This window comes from Schistocerca americana, chromosome X, assembly GCF_021461395.2.
Source record: "Schistocerca americana isolate TAMUIC-IGC-003095 chromosome X, iqSchAmer2.1, whole genome shotgun sequence".
Classification (NCBI taxonomy): domain Eukaryota; kingdom Metazoa; phylum Arthropoda; class Insecta; order Orthoptera; family Acrididae; genus Schistocerca; species Schistocerca americana.
In genome coordinates this window covers 573342016-573364914 of record NC_060130.1, presented here as the reverse complement: position 1 = coordinate 573364914, position 22899 = coordinate 573342016, and the positions used below count along the sequence as shown (strand labels likewise).

At 43.2% G+C, this 22899-nt stretch overlaps 1 protein-coding gene across 1 annotated transcript in view; it reads right to left on the bottom strand.

Annotated features, from left to right (window-relative positions):
- LOC124555261 (thrombospondin type-1 domain-containing protein 7A-like) overlaps positions 1-22899 on the bottom strand; it is a 1197505-nt gene that overhangs the window by 227906 nt on the left and 946700 nt on the right. Inside the window, exon 15 of the mRNA XM_047129129.1 lies at positions 19871-20074. Within this exon, the coding sequence (XP_046985085.1) occupies positions 19871-20074 (204 nt within the window). The remainder of the gene's footprint in view (positions 1-19870; positions 20075-22899) is intronic.

The following is a 22899-nucleotide window of genomic DNA, read 5'->3' as shown; positions in this document are numbered from 1 at the left end:
AAGACCATGTACTATGTTATAGGACATATTTCACATCCTCTCGTATTAACTGACAAGCGGGTCATTGCTACAGAAGTGCATGCTGTGCCACTGATCATGAGTTATGAATCTGAAAACCGGTTTTGGCAAATAAAAAAAAATGGTTCAAATGGCTCTGAGCACTATGAGACTTAACTGCTGGGGTCATCAGTCCCCTAGAAGTTAGAAATACTTAAACCTAACTAACCTAAGGACATCACATACATCCATGCCCGAGGCAGGATTCGAACCTGCGACCGCAGCGGTCGCTCGGTTCCGGACTATAGCGCCTGGAACCACTCGGCCACTATGGCCGGCCGGCAAATAAAACATTTGTAGTGTAGCCAATGGTGAATGGAGCATGTCTTTTAATAAAGAAGATGCTATCTTCGGGCATACAATTTACCGAAAACCCACGTACACATGCTGTTAGCTGCACCGGGATTCGAACCACCAACGACAAGGAATCAGCAAATGCGAGGGCTCATAAAGGCATTGGCGGATAGAGCAAGGAACATCCGTGAATCAGAGTTGCGTGATGCAGAATTAAAACATCTCACCAGTGCACTGGTGAAGAATGGTTATTCGTCCGATGAGGCAAAAAGAGCCTTCAGAGCGCCGTGCAAAAATCGCAGCGATGCACAAGCGCCTGTGAAATGGAAAGTTTTACTGCTGTTCATTAAGGATGTTATTGACCGCATAGGAAAATTTTTGAGAAAAACGAAACATGGAGGTAGCCTAACCCCCCCCCCCACCCCCCCCCCCCCCCCGCCTTCCCGGAAGATACAGGACCACCTAGAATTGGACAAAGATGCTCGGAAACCGCTGAAAAATTCAAGAGTTTATAGGATTCCATGTAGCTGTGGGGCGGTTTACGTGGGTAGTGCAAAAAGGACATCAAAGCACGACTAGAAGAGCACAAACGCTATTGTAGAATGGGGAGACTGACAGATCAGCTGTTGCGGAACATGCTTTGGAGCCAACAGACCACCAAATTCATTTTAATATGACTCGAGTACTGGCAGCCACAAGCGATTATCATGAAAGGTTATAAAGAGAGGACATAGGGACTGTGAAACACCCTAGGAATTTGAATAGGAAGGAGGAGAGCCTGAAATTGTATGACATTTGGATCCAGATGCTGAGAAGGATGTGGACCATTGCACCATGGGATGAGAGCAAAAGCGGACGACGGCAATCGACAACGGACAATTGCGCTCATGTACGCAAAGCGTGACGTCACGCCGCTGCATTGGAGCACGCTTGAACAGAATTTCGATTCAGTCAGTAGCGAGCCAGGCTGTGAATTGGGCACTCGAAGGAGCTACGATCCTCCTTGAAAATGTCCCCCCCCCCCAAATGGGGACGAAACGTTGGGTTTAAGTGTGAAATCTATTCGACCATGGCGTAATCGGCCGGAACATTTCGTTAATTGTAAGAAATAGTTGTTAAGAAAAAAAATCGATACATTGCGCCGTTTTCGAGTTAATTAGCGTTGAAATTAGGTAATCAGGCTGTTCCGCGCTCAAATTCAAGCGCCCGCTACATACATTATCGCCAAATATGTTCTTCGTTTTGTTTCCTAAACCCGAACAAGAGAGGAATACAAGAACTGGACATGGGGCGGTAATAAGGAACGAACCCAAACCGAGCAGTCTCTTTCGCTATCACCTACGCTTTAGGCACAACTGACACGAACTTTATCTGGCGGGTTGCTTGAATTGGCGCTCGCAGCGGGGCGATTGGTTAGTTTCAATACTAATTAACTCGGAAAAGACGCGACGTATCGATTTTTTTCTGAAGAATTGTTTCTCAGCACAACCGAACCTGCATTGCCCTTACGAGCTTCTCACACTGCCTCTGACCATACTGTATAAGCTACTAACCTATTTCGTAACTGAACAGTAAACACAGTCTTAAGTTCTGTATTAAATACCAATTACATAGCAAGTAATGATTCTAATATGCTGCCTGGGGCCCCGCAGTATACAAAAACAGTACTTACTGCTATCCGCACGTGAAAATAATCACTGCTAGTCCCTTCGCCACTGCCCGCTTGTTTAGATCCCACCACTGCCATTGGTAACAATCTGTCAGGCGAGTTACAACAAAGTATACTTTAGCATTAGGATTTCATGCAACGTGTTTCAACAATGAAATCCTCCTAAACTTCTAAGAGCATATGCACACGTCAGCTGTGTACCAGCTCAACTGCTTGGAAACTGGCTCTTAATGGATTCTTTACATGGCCACATGGGACTCAACAATCGCAGTCATTTCCACAGAAAACCTTATTCAGCGTAAAAAGCTAATTTTTGTTAGCGAATCGAAACAATTTTAAAAACTGTTACAAGATACGCGAGTTGTCCGGAGGAATATACGTTAGATGTTGTACTACCAAAGCTGTCAACTGCACACACACGCACAAACACACACACACGACACAGAGAGAGAGAGAGAGAGAGAGAGGGGATACTAGTTGGGTATCACATTTTTCGTGTTTCTGTTCTTTATCTTCTCGCCATTTGGGTGGAAATTTATAGACATAAATACAATGATTCATGAACAGACTCAAATTAATAGAGAATCAGGCATGTAAAATAGAACGACTAATTTGTCGGTAGGCAGTCACAGATAGCGGTTCCACTCCAGAATTGTTTTAAGCTTACGAAAAAGAAGCTAGATGGCCGCATAGTTTCCACATAAAGCAAAGGCCTAAATAACGATCCACCGTCAGGACATCTACCGATATTAAACATAAGCTGAGTGAAATAATCGGTAAGTCACCCATCGGTAAGTCACCCAACGGAAGACGTCAGGTTGGCTGCTGACTATATTCTGGCAATGGCGAAGCCACTGAGGTCAAATTTTGCTACACATGATAGACGGAACTAACAATTAGATGTAAGAATGGTGTATAAATCTCGGTAACACACTCTCTCTCTCGACTGAGAGATAACCAGTTTAGATCTTGAAGGTGAAAACAATTTTCGTTAGCAAAACTTATTTGACGAGGATTGATAACCTCGTTTCTCGTCACTGTGTTGCGCAACAAAATGATTCAAGCCCCGTAACAAAATGCTCCAAACCTCTCCGCAGTGTATTACGGTATAACTTGATTCTTTCTGACAGAAGTAGAGCAGGTGTGTGTGTGTGTGTGTGTGTGTGTGTGTGTGTGTGTGTGTGTGTGCGTGTGTGTGTCAGTACCCGGTTTCACGGCTCCTCTTTCTGAAACTCCATATTAATTTGCAACAATTAAAAACGCAGCACCGCATTGAACAAGAGCTTATCATAGCATTTCATACTTTATAGCTACACATCAATCAGAAGTTATAAGAAAGCAGTGCTAAACCACTCCATTAAAAAATCCCATGCCTCCGGCAGAGCGCAACGGCGTGTGTAGCGCGCCAGCATGTGTGTGTGCGTGTGCTAGATGATTCCTAAGTTGCAAATGTGTCAGTACCAATAATACGTTTGCAAATGTATCGTGTGACTCGATACTTATCATGTACCGAACAATGTTAGACCTGATAATTGGACATTAAATAAGGGGAAATGAGATGAAAACGCGGGAGATGAAAAAACGTAAGTAAACTGTTTATTATTTCAAAAATATTCGCCATAACTGTTAATAAATTTATCCCACTGTGGGACACGACAGTCAATGCCTCCACTGAAAAATGTTTACGGTTGCCTAAGGAGCCAGTGATGCACCTCTTCGTCCGAAGCAAATCTTACGACCACGAATGCCTTCAAACTTATGGAAATAGTGTGGGGAGAGAGCGGGACTGTATGAAGGATGTCTCAGGGGCTCCCAGCCAACTTCTGGAGCGTACAGGAAACAACCTCTGCAATATGGGGGCCGCCCACTGCAGAAGTTTCCTTGGGAAATCCTTTCACATCGTCCATACAATCCTGATTTCTCCCCATGCGATTTCCATACTTTTGGAGCTATGAAGAAAGACCGTCTTGGCCGTCGATTTGATTCGAATGAAGAGGTGGACAGCTGGGTACAATCGTGGTTTGGTAGGCAGTTTCAAACATTTTTCCATGAAGGCATTGACCATCTTGTCTGAGACTGGGGTAAATGTATTAACAACTATGGGGATTACTTTTGGAATAATGAACAGTTTACTTCCTTTCTTCCCATCTGTCTCTTTAGATTTAACTGCCTCTTATATGTACGGCCACAGTATTTTTGTGTGATTTGTTTTAGTCTATACAAAACTGAATGCTTAGCTACAAATTGCGTATTTGTAAATCTTATCCACATGTGTATTAGGTCAAAGCTATCGTTATGCCGTCCACTGGAGTATCGATTGACTTTTTGTGCACGACATATGGTGTATTTGAAACAGAAGGCTTCTTTCCACTTGGATTTATTTGATACGTTAAATATTTAGTTTATAGAGTTTGTATTTAACGGAAAGCCACCACAGCTCGTGAAAATACCAATATTTCCAATACATTAGCAGTATCACAATGTTTCTTCCTGTCAACAAATTCAAAGCCAAAAAATATGTGTCTGCAAATACTCGCAGTACGTTTGTGACACAGACTCTACTGTTTGTAAACAGTGAAACACTCAAAAGAGAAACTTCCCATCGCACCCCTCTCAGATTTAGTGGTAAGATGGCCCAGTGGATAATCTATCGAAAACTGCACACAGATCAAGCACGAAAACAGGAAGAAAATTTACTGAACTGCGAAAAAAAGCAAAATAAAAACAGTGAACGGTCCAAACTCAACAAGTGCAATATCGAGAAGGCTTGAATTGCTGCGGCGTCGTGGTTAGTAGGCATGGTAGCGCAGCGTGTTCGGTTACAGGGTTAGCTGCCCTCTGTAAAAAAAAAAAAAAAAAAAAAAAAGCTGCCCTCTGAAAAAAAAACTCTGACTGAGAAGCCGTGTTCAAAACTCCCTTTTTGTAGTCTTGGCAGTTGTCATACTATACATTGGTTATAGAATATGATTCATGTCGTAACAATACGTTACCATCGCAAGTAAATGTGATGAACAGTGACAGCAGGTGAGGCACCACATAGAAGTCCCACAGAAATGAAAACAACAAATAAACAGATGTGAACTACGTTACGGCAAAGGAAATCAAGAGTCAAAACTTCCAAAACGCAACAACGCAGCTTCGAAAACGTTAACAGCATGTGTTTTGACAGAGCACAGAGAAACTGTGAGATTAGGCGTATCTCACTCACCTACATCTACATCTACATCTACATGATTACTCTGTAATTCAAATGTAAGTGCTTGGCAGAGGGTTCATCGAACCACAATCATACTATCTCCCTACCATTCCACTCCTGAACAGCGCGCGGGAAAAACGAACACCTAAACCTTTCTGTTCGAGCTCTGATATCTCTTATTTTATTTTGATGATCATTCCTACCTATGTAGGTTGGGCTCAACAAAATATTTTCGCATTCGAAAGAGAAAGTTGGTGACTGAAATTTCGTAAATAGATCTCGCCGCGACGAAAAACGTCTTTGCTTTAATGACTTCCATCCCAACTCGCGTATCATATCTGCCACAGTCTCTCCCCTATTACGTGATAATACAAAACGAGCTGCCCTTTTTTGCACCCTTTCGATGTCCTCCGTCAATCCCACCTGGTACGGATCCCACAAAAAAATGGTTCAAATGGCTCTGAGCACTATGGGACTTAACAGCTATGGTCATCAGTCCCCTAGAACTTAGAACTAACTAACATAACGACATCACACAACACCCAGTCATCACAAGGCAGAGAAAATCCCTAACCCCGCCGGGAATCGAACCAGGGAACCCGGGCGCGGGAAGCGAGAAGGCTACCGCACGACCACTAGCTACGGACACGGATCCCACACCGCGCAGCAATATTCTAACAGAGGACGAACGAGTATAGTGTAAGCTGTCTCTGTAGTGGACTTGTTGCATCTTCTAAGTGTCCTGCCAATGAAACGCAACCTTTGGCTCGCCTTCCCCGCAATATTATCTATGTGGTCTTTTCAACTGAAGTTGTTCGTAATTTTAACACCCAGGTACTTAGTTGAATAGACAGCCTTGAGAATTGTACTATTTATCGAGTAATCGTATTCCAACGGATTTCTTTTGGAACTCATGTGGATCATCTCACACTTTTCGTTATTTAGCGTCAACTGCCACCTGCCACACCATACATCAATCTTTTCTAAATCGCTTTGCAACTGATACTGGTCTTCGGATGACCTTACTAGACGGTAAATTACAGCATCATCTGCGAGCAACCTAACAGAACTGCTCAGATTGTCACCCAGGTCATTTATATAGATCAGGAACAGCAGAGGTCCCAGGACGCTTCCCTGGGGAACACCTGATATCACTTCAGGTTTACTCGATGATTTGCCGTCTATTACTACGAACTGTGCCCTTCCTGACAGGAAATCACGAATCCAGTCGCACAACTGAGACGATACCCCATAGGCCCGCAGCTTGATTAGAAGTCGCTTGTGAGGAACGGTGTCAAAAGCTTTCCGGAAATCTATAAATACGGAATCAACTTGAGATCCCCTGTCGACAGCGGCCATTACTTTGTGCGAATAAAGAGCTAGCTGCGTTGCACAAGAACGATGTTTTCTGAAACCATGCTGATTACGTATCAATAGATCGTACCCTTCGAGGTGATTCATAATGTTTGAATACAGTATATGCTCCAAAACCCTACTGCAAACCGATGTCAATGATATAGGTCTGTAGTCCGATGGATTATTCCTACTACCCTTCTTAAACACTGGTGCGACCTGCGCAATTTTCCAATCTGTAGGTACAGATCTATCGGTGAGCGAGCGGTTGTATATGAATGCTAAGTAGGGAGTTATTGTATCAGCGTAATCTGAAAGGAACCTTATCGGTATACAATCTGGACCACCTGAAGTCTTGCCCGTATCAAGCGATTTGAGGTGCTTCGCAACCCCTAAGGTATCTACTTCTAAGAAACTCATGCTAGCAGCTGTTCGTGTTTCAAATTCTGGAATATTCCATTCGTCTTGCCTGGTGAAGGAATTTCGGAAAACTGCGTTCAACAACTCCGCTTTAGCGGCACAGTCGCCGGTAACAGTACCATCGGCACTGCTCAGCGAAGGTATTAACTGCGTCTTGCCGCTTGTGTACTTTACATATGACCAGAATTTCTTCGGATTTTCTACCAAATTTCGAGACAATGTTTCGTTGTGGAAACTACTAAAGGCATCTCGCATTGAAGTCCGTGCCAAATTTCGCGCGTCTGTAAATTTTAGTCAATCTTAGGGATTTCGCGTTCTTCTAAACTTCGCATGCTTTTTCCGTTGCCTCTGCAACAGCGTTCGGACCTGTTTTGTGTACCATTGGGGATCAGTTCCATCTCTTACCAGTTTATGAGGTATGAATCTCTCAATTGCTGTTGCTACTATATCTTTGAATTTGAGCCACATCTCGTCTACATTTGCGTAGTCAGTTCGGAAGGAATGGAGATTGTCTCTTAGGAAGGCTTCTAGTGACACTTTATCCGCTTTTTTAAATAAAATTATTTTGCGTTTGTTTCTGGTGGATTTGGAAGAAACGGTATTGAGCCTAGCTATAACGACCTTGTGGTCACTAATCCCTGTATCAGTCATGATGCTCTCTATTAGCTCTGGATTGTTTGTGGCTAAGAGGTCAAGTGTGTTTTCGCAACCATTTACAATTCGCGTGGGTTCGTGGACTAACTGCTCGAAATAATTTTCGGAGAAAGCATTTAGGACAATCTCGGAAGATATTTTCTGCCTACCACCGGTTTTGAACAAGTATTTTTGCCAACATATCGAGGGAAGGTTGAAGGCCCCACCAACTATAACCGTATGAGTGGGATATTTATTTGTTACGAGACTCAAATTTTCTCTGAACTGTTCAGCAACTATATCATCGGAGTCTGGAGGTCGGTAGAAGGAGCCAATTATTAACTTAGTTCGGCTGTTAAGTAGAACCTCCACCCATACCAATTCGCACGGAGTATCTACTTCGACTTCACTACAAGAAAAACCACTACTGACAGACAAACACTCCACCACCAATTCCACCTAATTTATCTTTCCTGAACACCGTCTGAGACTTTGTAAAAATTTCCGCAGAACTTATTTCAGGCTTTAGCCAGCTTTCTGTACCTACAACGATTTCAGCTTCTGTGCTTTCTATTGAAGCTCAGGGACTTTCCCAGCACAACTACAACAATTTACAACTACAATTCCGACTGTTCCTTGATCCAAGCACGTCCTGTATTTGCCATGCACCCTTTGAGATTGCAGCCCACACCGTACTTTCCCGAGGCCTTCTAACCTAAAAAACCGCCCAGTCCACGACACACAGCCTCCGCTACCCGTGTAGCCGCCAGCTCACCAGGCGTACAAATTAGGTGCGTCGATAAAAGATTCCTATCATATGACACATGTAGTGTCACCAGAAGTGTTTTCCGGTGGAGGATTCGGTTGACTTGTCACCTTTTCGTCAAACGTTTGCGATTCCCCTTTCGAAAGCCACTTCCTTTCGGCTACTAATAGAGCTGTTGCGCTGAATCAACTGTCATCATAGGTCCCTACATTACACCACGCTGTTGCAAACGGACGTTACACAACGACACAGAGACAAATCTGAATATGGCGAACAGTGAAAAAAATTTGACGCGAGGGATGTTTGAACACGGCTCGCTCGCTTGGCAGTCCAACACCGTAACCACTTAAGAACGACGCCGTGCTCTTTTGAGACTGCTCTATATTGAACTTCTTGTCCTTGAACCGTTCGCTGTTTCTATTTTTCTTTTTCTTCACAGTTCTGCACACGTTCTTCCTGTTTTCATCCTTGATCTGTGTTCAGTTTTTGACGGGCTGACCACTCGGCCCTCTTACCGCTAAGTTAGTGGGGGGGGGGGGGGTGAGATGGGGAGTTTCTCTTGTCAGAAGCAACTAAGCAGTTGTTTGTAACACGCCATGATAATAAGAGGACGTGTAGAAAGCGGAATTGATTTAAATGGCAGAGTGGTGGCGTGCACGTAGCCCAAAAGTGCCCTTTTCGTTTGACCGAACAGATGAGTGTTACCCAACGCTCAGTTAATGCAGAGCCGTCATACGAAGTGGAAACTTGTAACCAAATTCCGCTATGTCTCACCGACATTACAGTGTGGAAAGTCGGCATATGAGTGCGTTCGAACGGTGCAGAATGATTGGTCTCCAGGAGGCGGGACTGTCGTTCCGTGACACTGCGGCTCGTACAGGGCACGCTGCTTCAACAGTGAGGCGTATGTGGAACCAGTGGAGAGAAGAGGGCCGTACACAGCTCCGACAGTGTACTGCACGACACAGTCCGACTACAGTGCGAGATGACCGCCATCTTGTTCGCTTGGCCGTAACCGGCAGAACAGCATATTTACAGTGTTTGTGCGACGTTGGAGCACTGCTGTGGATATGGACATGTCTGCGTCGATGGTTCGATGCAATCTCTTGCGGGCTGGACTGGTGAGATACGTGCCATTGCGTCGGCTTCCACTAGCCACAACCCACTAACACCCAGGATTACAATGGGTACGTGAACGTCGATACTGGCATGGTGAGTGCCAAAATGCAATGTTTTCGGATGAGGCCCGCAACTACAGTAGTGGCCGCAACGAGTTTGACGCCGCCGTGGTGAACACAATCGGGCAGACCGTATTATTGAGCGGTATAGCGAACAAACGCCAAATATGATGGTTTGAGGAACCATTGCCTGTAACACGCGATCTCGCCTCCCCCCCCCCCCCCCCCCCCCCCCCCCCCCCGTTGCACGCTGTTCAAGCCTGGCCGCATGTAGCGAGGAATGTGCAAGCCGCAAGCCTTCTTCGAAGACCGACGGGCACCACTGCATCCCTGGCCAGCCTGTTCGCATGACGCGTCACCCACAGAACATGTCTGGGATATTGTCCGTCGGCAACTTGTTAGTTAAGGTCCTGTTGCAGCCACAGTTGATGCTTTGTGGACGCGCCTACAAACTGCGTGGCAGAGTATTCCCCAGCAGCATATATAGGTGCTCTTTGATTCCATGCCACGACGACTAGCAGCTCTGATTGCAGCACGTGATGACGCTATTCCGTACTGCATATCCACAGTCGCAGTGCATGTACTGGTCTGTAATGCAGATCACTTGTGTAGTGCCCTGCCCTTAATCAGCGGAATAAATTTTATTGTGATCACATATCTCCGTCTTGGTGTTTCACTTTTTCCAAACAGTAGTGTACCTTGAAGACGGTCCAATAATTAGACCACAGACAACTTTCAAAACGTAAACACCAATATGTTTGAAAAATTATTAGAAGCGTCTGAGAAAGTTTTCCTTAGAGCTTGATTGCTTCTTGCATAATAAAAATTGACAATAATTTAAAAAATATTTTTGTCTGTGACAACATGTTTTACCTTAAATTTTTCGTAAGTCATGTATTTTTATGTGTGAAAATGTGACTTATGTTACTTTTCATTTCTTTGTAATTCTGGTAACAAATAAAGACTACCGTGTGTGACATTGCCGGTTGGTTGCGTTTGTTTATACGTGTAATGATCCGCCTCCGAAAAGTTTTCGGGTCTAAAATATCTAAGTGTTCGAATATTTCTCGCTATCATTGCTTAGGTAACTTTATAAATTCATCCATTTCTGCAGTTTATTACCTAGGGATCCTATTGTAACGGATACGAATGCATGAAAATCTGCGACGGATATTAAATGGCGTTGACGTGCTGACGTTCTGACAAATGTGAGAAAGTATTTTCCATTCGGAAAGTAATAGCCGGAAGACATCAGGCCCTTGTCATGCGGCACTGTTAAACGAAAGAATTTACGTGCCCCTTGGTTTCCGGAATTTACAGCGGACGAAATGAGATGAAGACCGCTTGATACGCGCGGTGAGGTCCGAAGGTTTTGTGAGGCGCTCGCGTCGAATACGAGCCCGTAATGAAAACTGTGTTCATTAAATCCAACCTGCAAGAGCATCTCCGGGGGCGGAAATTTCATTGAGACGAAGAGAATGAGAGAAGAGCGGTAGGGTAAATGCACAAGGTCCACCGGAGTTTATTTTTACTGGACTTGCGAAGTTATCCAGTAGATGAATCTCTTGCACCGAATGGCAAGGAAATTACTTCAGGAAGTACGATCCGGTTTCCACCATGTCTGGTGCACATCCTACGTCGAAACGTTAATTAAACTTAACTGTGGAGGTTTCCTCGTGTAGATGGAGGGAGTCAACATTGGTGAATGTAGAGGAAAGTTACCCACTGTTTAAAAAACGTCATAATTAAACAGCTTTGGCTTATTAATAGGAAAATAAACCAAACAAATAAGTCAAACTGAGATGAATAATATCAGCCTGGAAATGAGGTAAACCTGTTAGTGTGAACTACGAGATGTATAACGTTTGTGTAAATGAGAGATGCTATTCGCACATATATTGCTGTTGGTATCTATGCAGTATTTCTAGTACGGTATTGACACTATTCCTAAATCATAGCACGGCATGAAAGAAAGCTATAATATGTGCGTGAAATTTACGACAAGGATGGAATGCGTCTGCAGATTACAAAGTCATCACAACAAAATTCTAAGGTCAACACGGCGTTTGGGAGTGAGAATGTTGGGGAAATTACACCTAGCCCATCCGAAATTAATTATTGTTGAGAAAGAAGCAGACGCAAAAGAAAGAAAACTAATATACGAGGGCTTTTCGGAAAGTAAGGAGCGATAGGTTGTGAAATGGAAACGTCAGTGAAAATCCGATGAAGCTTTGCAAAGATGTGTTGGGCAGTGTCTTTAACATGGCTGTCGATCGTATCACGTCGCTCTTTTCAGTTCTAAGCACGCAGTGAGCATGTGCAGATGCCTATAACGAGAGAGAATTCTGAGCCGCACATTGCAGGGCACTGAGGACCCGAACTTGGCTCCCTCTCATGTTCATCTCTGCTCACATGACCCGCTGACTATGAAGACAAAATTTTCGCGCAAACAACGAAGTCCATATTAGTGCAGAGAAATACCGGAAAGAACAGGAGGCTGCCCTCTATGACGGGGTTGGGTTGGGTTGGTTTGGGGGAGGAGACCAGACAGAGAGGTCATCGGTCTCATCGGATTAGGAAAGGAGGTCGCCTGTGCCCTTTCGAAGGAACCATCCCGGCATTTGCCTGGAGCGATTTAGGGATATCACGGAAAACCTAAATCTGGATGGCCGGACACGGGATTGAACCGTCGCTATGACGAGGGTATTGGAAAGTCGATACAACGCTACGACAGATGTCTAAGTCGAAGTGTCGACTATGCAGAGAAGTAGCCGGAAGGTGTAGCAAAGTGTTGAAAACAAAACATTTTGATTTTCACTGTAGTTTCTATTTCGCAGCCAACCGGACCTTACTTCCTGTACAGACCTCGTATAAAACACTGGTCAAAATTAGAATGTTGATTATGGTTTCAAAAATCAGTAAGACGCACATGAAAACGAGAATAGTTAATTAAATCTCATGGGCTAGCACAAAAATTGTATTTTATGAGTTTTTAAAATAGTTTTCGAGATATATAACAAGTATCAAATGGCTGTCTCATCTGAAATTCTATGGCGTCTCTAAGATAATGGAAATTTATTAGCTAGTATAAAAATAATTTGTATTTCCACTCAGCGAAAATGTCTCAGACCAAGCGCATGCATTATGCGATGTGCAGATCATAGGCACAGGATGTGCACTGTGATGGAGTATTCGATATGGTGATATGGCATTGTTTCTGAAATATTACGACGCTCATTCAATGTGGAAAAAATAAAAAAATTCTTTGTACAACATATATAGAATACACCTGGTATAATTTAATTTTTGAGTTACCTTGGATTCTTGACACATTTATTGGACCGCTCGGCCTGGATAACGAATCTCAGTGTAACAATACTTCTCATAAAAAGAGGACAACTGATAGGTCAGTTAAATTCAGCGGCAAAAGGAAGGTTGTTCAGTGGGTGAGGATGGTAACACTGCCACGATGCGTAGTGAACATTGCACTCTCTGATCATATTTTTTTTTTTTAAATCTTCGTATTGACCAACTGGGAATACGTAATATCTTCAAACCCTCTTTCATTGTTTTTTCCGGTACTCCGTCTGTTTCTCATGTTGCTATTCCGTTCTTCTGTCTGCATTGTTACTGACTTCTTATTTTAGCCGAGCGGTCTAGGCGCTGCAGTCATGGACTGCGCGGCTGGTCCCGGCGGAGGTTCGAGTCCTCCCTTGGGCATGGGTGTGTGTGTTTGTCCTTAGGATAATTCAGGTTAAGTAGTGCGTAAGCTTAGGGACTGATGACCTTAGCAGTTAAGTCCCATAAGATTTCACACACATTTGAACATTTTGAATTTCTTATTTATTCTTCATTCAAATATTTCTAAATTTAGTATTGCATTCTTAAAAAGTTTCTTTCTGTTACATCTCATTCTTTGATCTTGTTTCGTTACAATTCTTTTCTTATTTCTGAAATCTGTACTATTATCGACTTCTTTTTCCAGATATACAGGAAGATTTGTTTCTTTAGCATGTGTCCAAAGAAGATTAACCTTCGATTTGCCATTACTTCTGATATTTACTGCATATTTTGATAGATCTTCTCATTTTCCAACCATCTGTAATTTGTATTGTTTTTCCAGTAATATGTCTTTCAAGTGTCTTTATTCTGTCCAATTTAGAGGTCATTGTAAAGCAGTCACATACATGTAAAAATTCTGCTTTTACCACTATGATATATTGTTTTAGTTCTCTATTTCTCGATTATTATTATTATTATTATTATTATTATTATTATTGCACTGAATCTGAACGAGAATAGTGTCACATAATTAATAATTAGTTAGCTTGCTCGATCAAGCTAATCCTTTACGGAGCCTGTAAATGAATTACATAGAAAATTTAGCGAACTAATTGCAGAAATGAGAGCTCGAAATTCCCTATACCTTAGTTCTTCCTTCGGTAACCCCAAACGGTATGTAATTATTTTGTGTATGACAGTTTTGGGATAACAAAGTGGATAGCAAAGAACCGTAGAAGAGCTGGGTTCCCAAATAACATTGTAGCATGTCCAACGGTAGCTTACTTTTGTTCGATTACGTTCCGCCTCTCAAGCACCTTATGATGTTATTCAAAAATCTCTGTACGCATGGCAAAGGCAGCTGTTCCTCTTAAATCCTCTTGTTCGTCTGTCACCTTTGGTCGACTGCCTTCACTTTATTTCAGCACTTACAGACATTGCTAATACAACAGTGCTGAATTCATAGCTTGTTTGGAAGTACGACAAGATATTTTAGAGACCCAGGAAGCTGTGGTCTCTACGTATGCAGGATGCCGAGATCGGAATGCGGGAGTGTGGTCCGGTGAAATTCCCGAAGGCACCGGTGATACAATGTTAGCTGTAAATACGTTTATTTTCAGTAGTCATACAATGCAAATAGCTTCTCTATGACATAGAGCGTAGGCGCCGGAGTGGCGCGTATAGTCGAAAGTTTCTGACTCGTCTAGCTCAGCGGCGTCTATGTTACATGTCGGAGTTCAGAAATCGCACCTTCAGCAGGGGCGTCGACGTGCAGAATCTCAACTCAGTGGTTTTCTGGCGTTGTTCGCCCTTCTGGGGTGCCGGTAGTTTGACTTGCTGCTTTACCGAGGTGGTCTCCAAGACAGTGGAGTTTCATGTTCAGGTCAGCGGTTAACAGCTCCGCACGGGATGACAGTAGCCGTGCAGATGTATGCCCTGGCCTCCTACCCAGAGACGGTCAAGACTCCAGTAGCTGCTCCCAGGTAAAGCCGGGGGGGGGGGGGGGGGGGGGGCAATACGAATCCGCCTCTCCTGGACAGTGTGTGTAGCCGGCTGCTAGCAGGTAGCCCTCGCTTCACCCACAGCAGGACGCTGGTCGAAGATGTGTCTTCGCGTTAGTGGCAGCAAAGTAGGCAGCAGCATTCCAAGGCAGTGGATTGCATGAGGCTGGCTGGTTTCTCATACCTGAAATCACCAGACCTCACATCCTGGAACAGCTTGTACTGGTATTCACTGTAACGCACAAGACTGGCAAGCTGAATAATGACTGATTTCCAGCAAACGAATAGAATGTGTACTTCGGAAGTCCCAGTATTTATGCTGACCAGATCGTACCGATGATGTTTTCGGGCTGTAGCGATGAGCGAATTTGGCCCCATTTTCTAAGATTGGCAGTACTTTACACGTACTGCAGCGTCCCAGCTGTGGCTTTCAGTCCTTCAGCTTTGCACTTTCTGCCAACTGAGAGGGCTGAAAGACGTCCTTGCGTATGATTTACATGCTGTTACACCACCTTGCAGTGTTGTCAGAATGACGTTATGTTGCAGTCATTCTGCTGCGGTCGCACTCTGCGCTCTCTGTTCGAATGTGATGTGGCAATGTCCCAGTTGTGTGCTTTGCTATTTGCTACAGTTTCTTTCCTTCCTAGTTTCATTCTGATGGTGACACTGCGCTTGAACCTATCTTGGCTTGGTTCTGCGCTTGTTGGGGAAAACTTTGAAAATTTTACGTTCATCCATAATTCCTTTCTGTGGTGAAACAATATGCAACACAACAAAACTTCACATGTCCCGAAATATTTTATGTTTTATGTTACTATGACAAGACCACTAAATTTGGATCAAAGACTGATTTTTGTGATGAAGAGAAGTACCTATAAGTTCACGTAAACTGTATTAAGGGATGTGTGTAAGGATAAACTGCAGAAGAAGGAAGATTAGAACTTAACTTCCTGCTGATGTCAAATACCCTAGTGATGTGGAAAACTCACTATATAGGATAGGAAAGCCCAGCTAATAATCACCTGAAGTGATTTATGGAAGTTACACCTAAATAGCGGTTACAGGATGAAATTAAGTGCAGCATAGCTTGATTAACTGCCAAGTGTGGAAATGAGGTATAGGTGTTACGCAAGAAAAGGAGTGGTTTCTGTTGCTCTTATGGGCGTATTACCATATTTTCGGCTCACTTTATCATAGTAGTTCAATAGTTTAACAAGAAGCAAGTTCCTTCCTTGCACATGTACAACACTATATTCTGTGAGGTTTGGACAGTTCCATGCAAATGAGTTGCCATCATTCGAAAACGAATTGAAACTTAGAGATGCAAATTTCCGCAGATAAATTATAGTTACTACACACTGGGACGCAATTATAAATTAGCGTCACAGACTGAAGCAGAATCCTGTTGGAAAACACCTCCTTGAATGCTGTTCATGAATGACAGCACAACAGGTCGAATCACCAGACTGACGTACCAATTTGCAGTCAGGGTGCGTGGAATAACCACGAGACCGCTCTCGCTATTATACGAAACAGCATCTCAGACCATAACTCGAGGTGTAGGTCCAGGGTGTCTAGCACGCAAACAGATTGGTTGCTGGCTCTCAACTGGCCTCTTTGTAACCAATACACGGCCATCACTGGCACTGAGGCAGAACCAGCATACTCGTACCTTCGTTAGCAATCTTCAATTGGGCACGGCGTCAAATGTCTTCGGTTGTCGTCGTTTATGCGTTCTCTTGTGAACCGAGATTACAACAGCCTCTGCTTCCTCAGCATCTTCCGAATTTTGTTATTAAAGCGTGGCGAGTATTTCCCATCCTTTATCCACTGACTAGGCACATTACTCTCCAGACCAAGATTTACAATCTGCTTGAATTTTATCCGTAATTCCTCTAAGTCCAAAAAAATGTTCAAATGTGTGTGAATTCCTAAGGAACCAAACTGCTGAGGTCATCGGTCCCTAGACTTACGCACTATTTAAACTAATTTATGCTAAGAACAACTCACACCCCCATGCCCGAGGGAGGACTCGAGCCTCCGACGGGAGGGGCCGCGCAGTCCGTGGCATGACGCCCTAAACCGCGCGGCCATTCCGTGCGGTGCTCTCGTCCCCAAGGATAATTTGAGCCCGAGAACTTTTTGAAGGGCGGAAAATTCGGGACCATTGTTACGAATACTTCGACAACTTAGTGATAGAATTTTGACAGTCGAAGTGTCTTTACTCTGAATGTGGTCTGACTTCCCTAGGTCATATATGCCTCGTTGGAAAAAAAAAAAAAAAAAAAAAAAAAAGTCCGTCATCGGTGGATCGCTGGATCAAGCAATACTCACTTTTTGAAATTTATATTTTGAGCCACGCTCGGTTTGCATCCAAATTGACGGAAGAAAGAGAAATTTGTCAAAATGTTAACTAATTAACAAGTTAAAATGTTAACTTTGGAAGTTACTTGTGCATGCGCGAAATTTACATTAGTTAAATGTTGGAGATACCTTTTTAATTTACGCTTTCCGTTTCTCTATAATTAATATTCTTTTTTGCAGCCCGTAATGTCGAAAGGAGATCCGACGATTAATAATACATTACGCTTACATTCTGACATATTGTAACTAAATGTATTACTGAATGGTGTTATTCATTCATATATTTATTGACGTGTGACTTCGGCTTTCCAAGTCTGTCCCTCGTTCTGTCGTCCTTAAAACTTGTACATGTCGATACGTCAAGGCGCGAAGGAGTTACCTTACCCCATGGTAAGTGCGAGGGATTTCGAGTATCACGAGAGGCATTTTCAGGAAAACTTTCTGCGTTTAGTAGTTTACTTAGCGATTATTATATATAAAATATTTGTTGTAATAATAAAAACTAGTGGACAGTTTCGTAGCATTGGAAATTCAATAAAAGTTCATGCAAATACACTTGCTTATTTATTATATTACCTTTGAAATAATATATATATGAAGTAATATGACCAATGTTGAAAAAATATAAATTAAGAAAAAACGGGTGGGACTTGATCCGGCGATTGACCGATTGTGCAACTTGAACGGTAACTACATGACCGCCGCAACCTCGTGCCGAGAGGGTCGCAACGCACCGCCGGTATATCATCGATGCGTACAACTTCTCTTGTGTTTTCTTCCAAATTGCCCAAGTAGTACGCCTTACTGTCTGCATACTATGTTGTTGTAATGGATTACTAAAAGTGTGCATAGTTTGAAGAAAATACATTATTTGAACATCGTGGTCGCCCCTTGTTAGTCATACCTGTGCGAAGGGGGAGATTCGCTAGTAATATCTAAACTGGTACCGAAACACTGCATGACCGAATGTAGGATATCTTCTGCAGATTTATAGTGTCGCCGTGGCTGGATCTGAGCATCTTGTTGTGCACGTTGGTAAGGCGTGTACACACTAGGCCAATGAAGGCCAACGAAAGACGGCCAACCGTTTCGTTGGCTAAGCTGAGAGGCCACCAGAGGCTCCATAACTAAGATTTCTATACAGGACTTACCACAAGTAATAGCGGCCGCTTGGCGGGCCAAGGTGAGAGGGCTGCAAGGGCGCCCAACATTTGTACGCAGTTAATTTCACAATTAGTAGCGAAAACTGACACTGATGAAAAACGTACGAGGGAAAAGGAGAGAAGTGGGAGAACGCTGGATGTCAAGGCGCTTGTGTGGAAAAATGTTCTTGAACCGGCCTTGTGTGTCTGTACAAAGGTTCTGTACTTAAGTTTTTCAGAACAGCCACAAGTCGAAATTAGTATGCTTCATTGGCCGGTTTCGATCTTTAATTTAACAAGAGCATCGTCAGATACTCTGGAATTTATAGTTTGAAGTACATTAGTTAACTCTTAAAGATCGACACCGGTCAGTAAAACACACTGAGAGCGACTTGTGGCTGTCCTGAAAAACTTAATTCAAACAGTCGACGTTTCCCCTGCATCCAATACCTGCTCTCGCTGACGGTGTATATTTAGTATGGCCGGCCGAGGTGACCGAGCGGTTCTAGGCGCTACAGTCTGCAACCGCGAGACCGCTACGGTCGCAGGTTCGAATCCTGCCTCGGGCATGGGTGTGTGTGATGTCCTTAGGTTAGTTAGGTTTAAGTAGTTCTAAGTTGTAGGGGACTGATGACCACAGATGTTAAGTCCCATAGTACTCAGAGCCATTTTGAATCTGGATTATGTAGCGGAATATGGAGAGAGCACTAAGGCTGATAGAGTTTTATCGTGAACGGATATGTTTAAGGGCCCCTACGAACTGGAATTATAAGAACAAACTGAAAAGTTTGGATTCTTCGACAGAAATAAGTCAGCCGTTAGAAAGAAATGTGCACTATTTGAAAAAGAAAAATGGAGACTTTATTGACATATTTTCGCCGCGAACGACAAGGAGAAACAAAAAAAAAACTGGGAGTGTCTTTTTGCTTCAGGTACCTCTCTCCTATAGAAGCACTCCGAAAATTTTAGCACATACACAGTTCAATAACAAATCAAAATCTGTAGCTTTCATCCGGAAAAAAATTATGAAATAACCCATGTTCCAATTCAGCTCTAAAGTAGACATTAATTTTGTCCCACCACCCTGCTTCCTTATTTTTAAAAGAGGGATCTACCAGCAGCGCCGTTTCTTCTTCTTTTTCTGGTGATCAGCTTCCTGCAGTAAAATAAATGCTGCACATGTGACGACTGCTAAATCCTCTCCTTCCTCATAATATGGGCCGTTTGAAATTGTAATTAAAACTCTACTTTATAACAACAACAAAACAGAAGCAACGCCGACGAGTTATCAGGGCCAACTGCGATTCCACACGACAGAATCCCTTAGCTTCATGCACTTCGCTTGGTGAGGATGAGAAGACGAACTCCAGTGCATTGGCGACAAGCGTTCGGCCGCAGCCGGTGTCTGTCGTGCGTAGGACTTCACTGACGTAGTGAGTACGCGCCTTAAGAGGTGTACGCAGAATGTGAATATGTTTGTGTGTTCCAAGTACGAGTCGTACGTGCAGCGGTGTACCTGGTTCGCAGTCCGTGTTGCAGGGGTTCCAATCTGACCAGGGCGAGACGGAGCAGTTGACGTGGCAGCCAAGCCTGCAGGGACGCGTCGAGTCGGGCTTGATCAGCGGGAAGCAGTGGTGGTCGTCCCTCCGCTCGTTCGCCTCCACGCACCACACGTCTCGCGTCTGCACTCCCAACCCGCAGTCCCCGTCTGTGCCATTTGCTGCAAAAACGTCAGCCACAGTGATCTGCCTTCATACAAACAAATTGTTGACAAAATTAAACACAAAAATTCGGGCACTGTGCTAGAGAAAATGTGGTAAATGTTATAAGGAGGCAGCTGTATGAACAGAAAGTTAGAAACTACATATCAACATACGTCAAATTTCAATCGGTGTGAAGGATACAGCTGACCGTAGTTGTCACGTGTCACTTTCGATCTGCGGGCGTAAGTCTGAAACAGACGACTGGTACTCGTGATTCATATCTGAATCAAGTAACGCAACTCCTAGTTGGCCATAACAAGGCAGATACTTAAATCAGTATTAAAAGTGACTGCGTATGCTAAATATATTAATGCAGTAATTCCTTGGGGGTTTTGTAGCAGAAATACTCGTGCTTCTCCTTAAGAATATCGTAGTGTCCACGATTTAGACTGTATTCTAACATCACATAGTGCATTCAAGAGTAAGACTCGTGTTTTCATCAAATATCTCAACATTAATACAGTTCACAGTGAGTTTTTTTTAAAATTTATTTCGATAAGGACTTACCCACCATCCAGAGGCTAAACCAGATGAGACGTAGCGCTTGTAACTGCAAACCAACCTCTTACATAGACAATACGAACGTGCTGAGCCACACAGCAAAAGTAACTCTAAACTAAAATCTAATCCTAACGTTATTCCACCACCAATCTAATCTGTAGTGAAACTAACCTATGTCAATAGTGGTTCTGTCTATTTTCGATGGTAACGATGGAGGATTCCGGGCAATCAGTGTCACATTACACCTCGAAATGACCACACCTGATATCTCTGTCCATGTCTATTACATGGGATGTCATTATACGGACTTAGTAAATTTCTCAAAATAGAACCTGTCACCAAGTTCAAACTATATATATGGACAGAACGGGGTTACGTTCGAAAGATGCATGCAACTGTATTCATATTAACCCCATATCCATGGTAACAATAAACCACATAAGAGTATGAATGTCACATAAAATAGCGTAGATCACACAAGAATATTAATATCACCTATAACTCCAATTCATCTGAAAGTACCTCAGAAGTCCTAGACGGAGTCGTTAGCCCTTCTAGAATCCGAGCTGCAGTCCACGCTGCTACTCCGCCTGCATTCCCATAACCGACCGCAATGTTGACCGTGACGTATTTGTAGGACTATTTTATAAGTACACAGCAAATTTCTTTTGAGAGAACTGATCTGATAGCTTCCCCAGAACCGAACACAATTCCATACTACGTATAACATTATAAAGATTGTTAGCTCTCAGAAGATCTCTATCATCGTCTCGAAGGTCAAATCACTGCACTCGAAAACAACTTGCTCTGGTTTCCCTTCTGCAGCACAAATGCATCTTCCGCCCGTTCTTGTTATTGTTCTCAATAATGATCTTGGATGTCGCCCGTAACGAGCCAAAAATGTATAAACCCTAGTGAAGTCTGTACGTGCTTCATTTCGGATCGCTTACTAACATTCGGAAAGAGTTTCATAAGCCCACCTGCCTATCGTAGTGTTCTCCCATTCATTTGCTACTCTCTATGAAGACACATTTTTACTTCCAAATTAATATCGAGCACGTTTCTTGTAATCATTTGCAGTCTGCCAACATCTTCCCTTCGAATGCAGTGTAGTCCGCCTCCAACATCCGTATCTATAAATCCAAGGGGTAAGACCCAGGATCACTGGGATCGCTTCCATCGGAATGGTCTTGTATGCTCCCTAAAGGTGATTAAGTATTCTTGCATATCGATTACGGGAGAGGTCTTTGGTATGTTTTCCGACCGCTCGCTAATCGATCTCGATGACCGTCATGGGAAGTATCTGTGTTTCACGGGCGATCTTTGGAGTGAGTATCTCAGACAATGAACGCCAAGGGCATGGTGGTGCCGCGTAAGCGCTTAGTATTTCAAGGAAGGAAAGATGGTAGTTGTAAAGAGTCAGTTTATGGAAGCAGTTGTATTGAGGCAGTCAGCCTGTTGTTGTCAGATGTGCGCAGCCCTAAGTGGATTTGCCTTTTAGCGCAGTGCCTGATGTTATGAATTTGTCGGTGCTGAGCAGTTTTGACTGTGAACCGCATGTTATTGTGGTGCGAGCAGAAAGTGCCGAGCTGGAAGAGGTTGGTATTAGATAAGGTGTTGTCTGATAATTCTCTGGCCACTCAGTTGAAGAGGCGAACTGCTTGTTACTGGTATTGGTATTGACGGAGGCTGCAATATTAGTTTTGGGAGAGCAAGCTATGTTTTTTAGATTTATTTTGACAATCACATGTTGCTCCTCTCTATGGATTCGGCTCCGGGATTCGAGGTAACCTGTTACAGCTTCTTTTCTTACGGCTTGGAGCGTATCTAGTGGCAGTATGACTAATTACGTTTTCTGAGGAACCACCTAACAGGGTGACGATTAAACTGAGCTCCATATCCAGCACTGGTTACGTTCACGACCTACATTTAACTCGCTATTGTTTTCATTCACCAAACAGATGGGAAATATTTATGTTTTTTCTTAATATTGCCAATTCAGGAATAGAGCCAGATGTAACTGTATTTAATGTAGCAGGTGGTACGTGTTTTATTAATTTATGCGAGGGTCTGTAGTAGTAATTAGTCTAATTTACCAGGAGTTCAGCTGAATTTTCCAATTACTTTACTTTGGTCAGTTTATTGAAACCATCCCATGCTTTTTCTTAACTAATACTCAACAAATATTTCGTGATTAATGTTAGTGTGAATCATAAACTTTTGCTGCCTCAGTTCGATTTCTGTGAGGAGTCACAGTTTTATATTAGGGTCAGTTTTATAA